The sequence below is a fragment of the Gavialis gangeticus genome, unplaced genomic scaffold (genome assembly GCF_001723915.1).
Source record: "Gavialis gangeticus isolate Ggan-Ray unplaced genomic scaffold, GavGan_comp1, whole genome shotgun sequence".
Classification (NCBI taxonomy): domain Eukaryota; kingdom Metazoa; phylum Chordata; order Crocodylia; family Gavialidae; genus Gavialis; species Gavialis gangeticus.
The window spans coordinates 58,561,930-58,564,594 of record NW_017728992.1 but is presented as its reverse complement, the minus strand read 5'-3'; the positions used below and the strand labels follow the sequence as shown (position 1 = coordinate 58,564,594).

Here is a 2,665-nt window from a genome sequence, read left to right as displayed (position 1 = left end):
TTTTCTTCTCCCCCCCCCCCCCCCGGCAAAAATTTCCTTCGTCACTTTAAGGAAAGCTGTTAATTAAATCATCATCATTCATTTTTTATCTGATAATGGAGTGAAAGGCTAGGACACAGCCAGCCAGTACAGCCAAGTTTATGGGCAGTAGTGTCTATATTAGAAATAACCCCAACTTGCAGTTTGCTTTCAATGTGGACTTGTATGCAAAAAAAATTCACTTGATTAACAGGGCAATCAAACTTGATTGTTGCCCTAACTTTGCCAGTTCTGGTCACGCCTAACAGGGGAGAAGAGAAATCTGTGGGGTGCATTTGTGGCGGCAGAAAAGTGGAAAACTGAAGTTCTGTTTGAGTAAACTTCTTTTGTTAAACCAACTGAGCATAGCACTCCCCTGAGCATTCTTGCCTAGAGAATTTTTCCTGTACTAAGGCTGTTCAGTTTTGAGTTTGCTTTCTTGGCTTGAAGTTCCTTACACTCCATAGCTCTCTGGGCTTAGTTTTGTGGTATTTGTAGTCAAGTAGCATGTCCCCAGTGTACGTTGAACATCCTGCTGAAAGAATGCTACCTACTCTTATTGTAGTCATTGTTTTGCTTCTCCCTCTCCCTCTCTCTTTTTTTTCTCCCTCTCTCTCTTTTTTCCTCTTTCTCCCTCTTTTTCTCTCTTTCTTTCCCTCTCCCCCCCCATCTTAAATACTTTGCTGTTAAGTGGGAGAAAACATTTGTGATGATTCAAGTGTCAACAGCCTGTCTCAATCTCAAATATTTCAGTGGAATAGCTAAGGGGATATCAATGGTCACCCTAAAATAAGTTTATTTTTTTTAAGTGAATGTTATCGGCCACTTCTCTCACTGTATAAACTCCATTGCCCTCTGGAGTGGATCACTGATATTGGTGTTTTGGTTTCTCAGTGAAGTGTGGCAGTCCGCTGGGCTCTGCTTACCTATACAAGGACTGTCTAGAAATTGTAATCTTCCCTCTTGGGAGTGATGCAGACTTTGAGGAAGTCTAGGGTCAAAAGCCATATGTAATGCTTGTAAAATCTCTGCCACAACATGGAAGTTAAAACACAAGAAAATAAGGTTCTAAAGAAAGAAGGTAAATATTTTTGCACAATATTCTAGCTCTACTTGCCTGAATGCTTAAAATTGTTATGGAAATGATGTGTGGGGAACTGGATATCTAGGTGAAGCAGCTACTAAACATTACATAGTGTGGTATTGCCTTTTGCAATACTGCATTTTTCTCCTAAAAAATAAAATTGAAAATAATATACCAAGGGGGCCAACATCCCCTTAGCTATATTCTGAGATAAATCCTGAGTAACTTCATTGTCTTCAAATGTGTTGTCATGCTTCAGTGAAGATAAGACTGCTAAACTAGAGAGCAGACAATGTTGCATCACTATATAAAGATACTGAGGCGTGAGACAGTATCACAAAAATGACAGTGAGAGAGACTGATTTCATTGCATTTGTTCAGTACTTCTCTGCAGCTAGATTCAGTGTTGTTTCCCTCCTAATGGTCTCTGAGAGTGTTTCCCAGCTGTGATAAATGTCTCCATAAGGTAAGGTTCATCGTAGGGATTTAAAAAATAAATTTTACTTCCTCTCTAGTACCTGATAGTGGTTCCTGCCAGAAGCAGGCTAATAGATGAAATGGACTAATGGTCTGATTTAGTAGAAAACGGCTGCATACCTGTTACGTGTCAGTACCTCTCGTGTGCAAATTATGTGTGTTTTATAACACAGCGTTTTATTCTTTAGTATCTCTTTTTCTGGGTAGAAATGATCTTTTTAGCTCTAAATTTTTAGAACCTTACAGTTAATGTTTCCTTTCCATTATCATCTTCTCTAGGACGACAGTGATGGGATTCCGTGGTCAGAGGAGAGGGTGGTACGAAAGGTCCTTTATTTATCTCTAAAGGAGTTCAAGAACGCACAGAAAAGGCAGCATGGTGATGGTATTAATGGCAGTCTCAAAACGGTGAATGGTAAGTTTCTTCCTTGGTACCACTGGAGGAGTTTTTCTCTCATTTTTATGCTTGGTTTTCAAAATCTGACTGACAAATGTACAGTTCAGGATTTGTTTTTGAAGTATTTAAAAGGTCCACTTCACCTATACTGACATGTTTGTCTCTGAATTTAAGTATTTATTAGGAATGTATTGGAAACTATGTACCGAGAGAGCCTTGCTGCCCTTGGGATTTGAAATAATGTATTCTCAATCTGCACAGTTTTTAACCTTTTGGGCAATTGAGGAAGAATTTCAGACTGTCTTTGGTTAAGAAAGACATGATGCCTTGAAGAGAGAGTGTAAGATGTGGCCCTTATGGACTCATTCAGGTTTTAAAAAAGCTTTATTTTGTTTCATTGCACCTGGAAAATGATGGCTAGCAGAGTTCAGGTTTCTGGGCAAGTTTGTGTTTTCCTTTTTACCTTACAAGTTTTTTGAGAGGTTTTTGGCAGCTTCTTCTCAGTATGAGCATGTGCTAGTATGTGCTGCAAACTAGCCCTCGCCCTCCCCAAATGCCACTCTGATTCCCTTGCCATGCCTGATCTGTTGCTTTACTTTCTGCTTCCTTCCCTGTACTCCCTGCCCAACCTGCTACTTTGCCTTCTGCTGTCACCCCTATCTGTCACTGCGCTCCCATCTCCCTAATAT

General features: G+C 40.0%; 1 protein-coding gene across 2 annotated transcripts in view; it reads left to right on the top strand.

The window, feature by feature from the left end:
• JARID2 (jumonji and AT-rich interaction domain containing 2) overlaps positions 1–2,665 on the top strand; it is a 410,278-nt gene that overhangs the window by 179,802 nt on the left and 227,811 nt on the right. For both annotated transcript variants that reach the window (XM_019523000.1, XM_019523003.1), the window contains one exon: positions 1,859–1,994. In XM_019523000.1, coding sequence (XP_019378545.1) covers positions 1,859–1,994 — 136 coding nt within the window. The remainder of the gene's footprint in view (positions 1–1,858; positions 1,995–2,665) is intronic.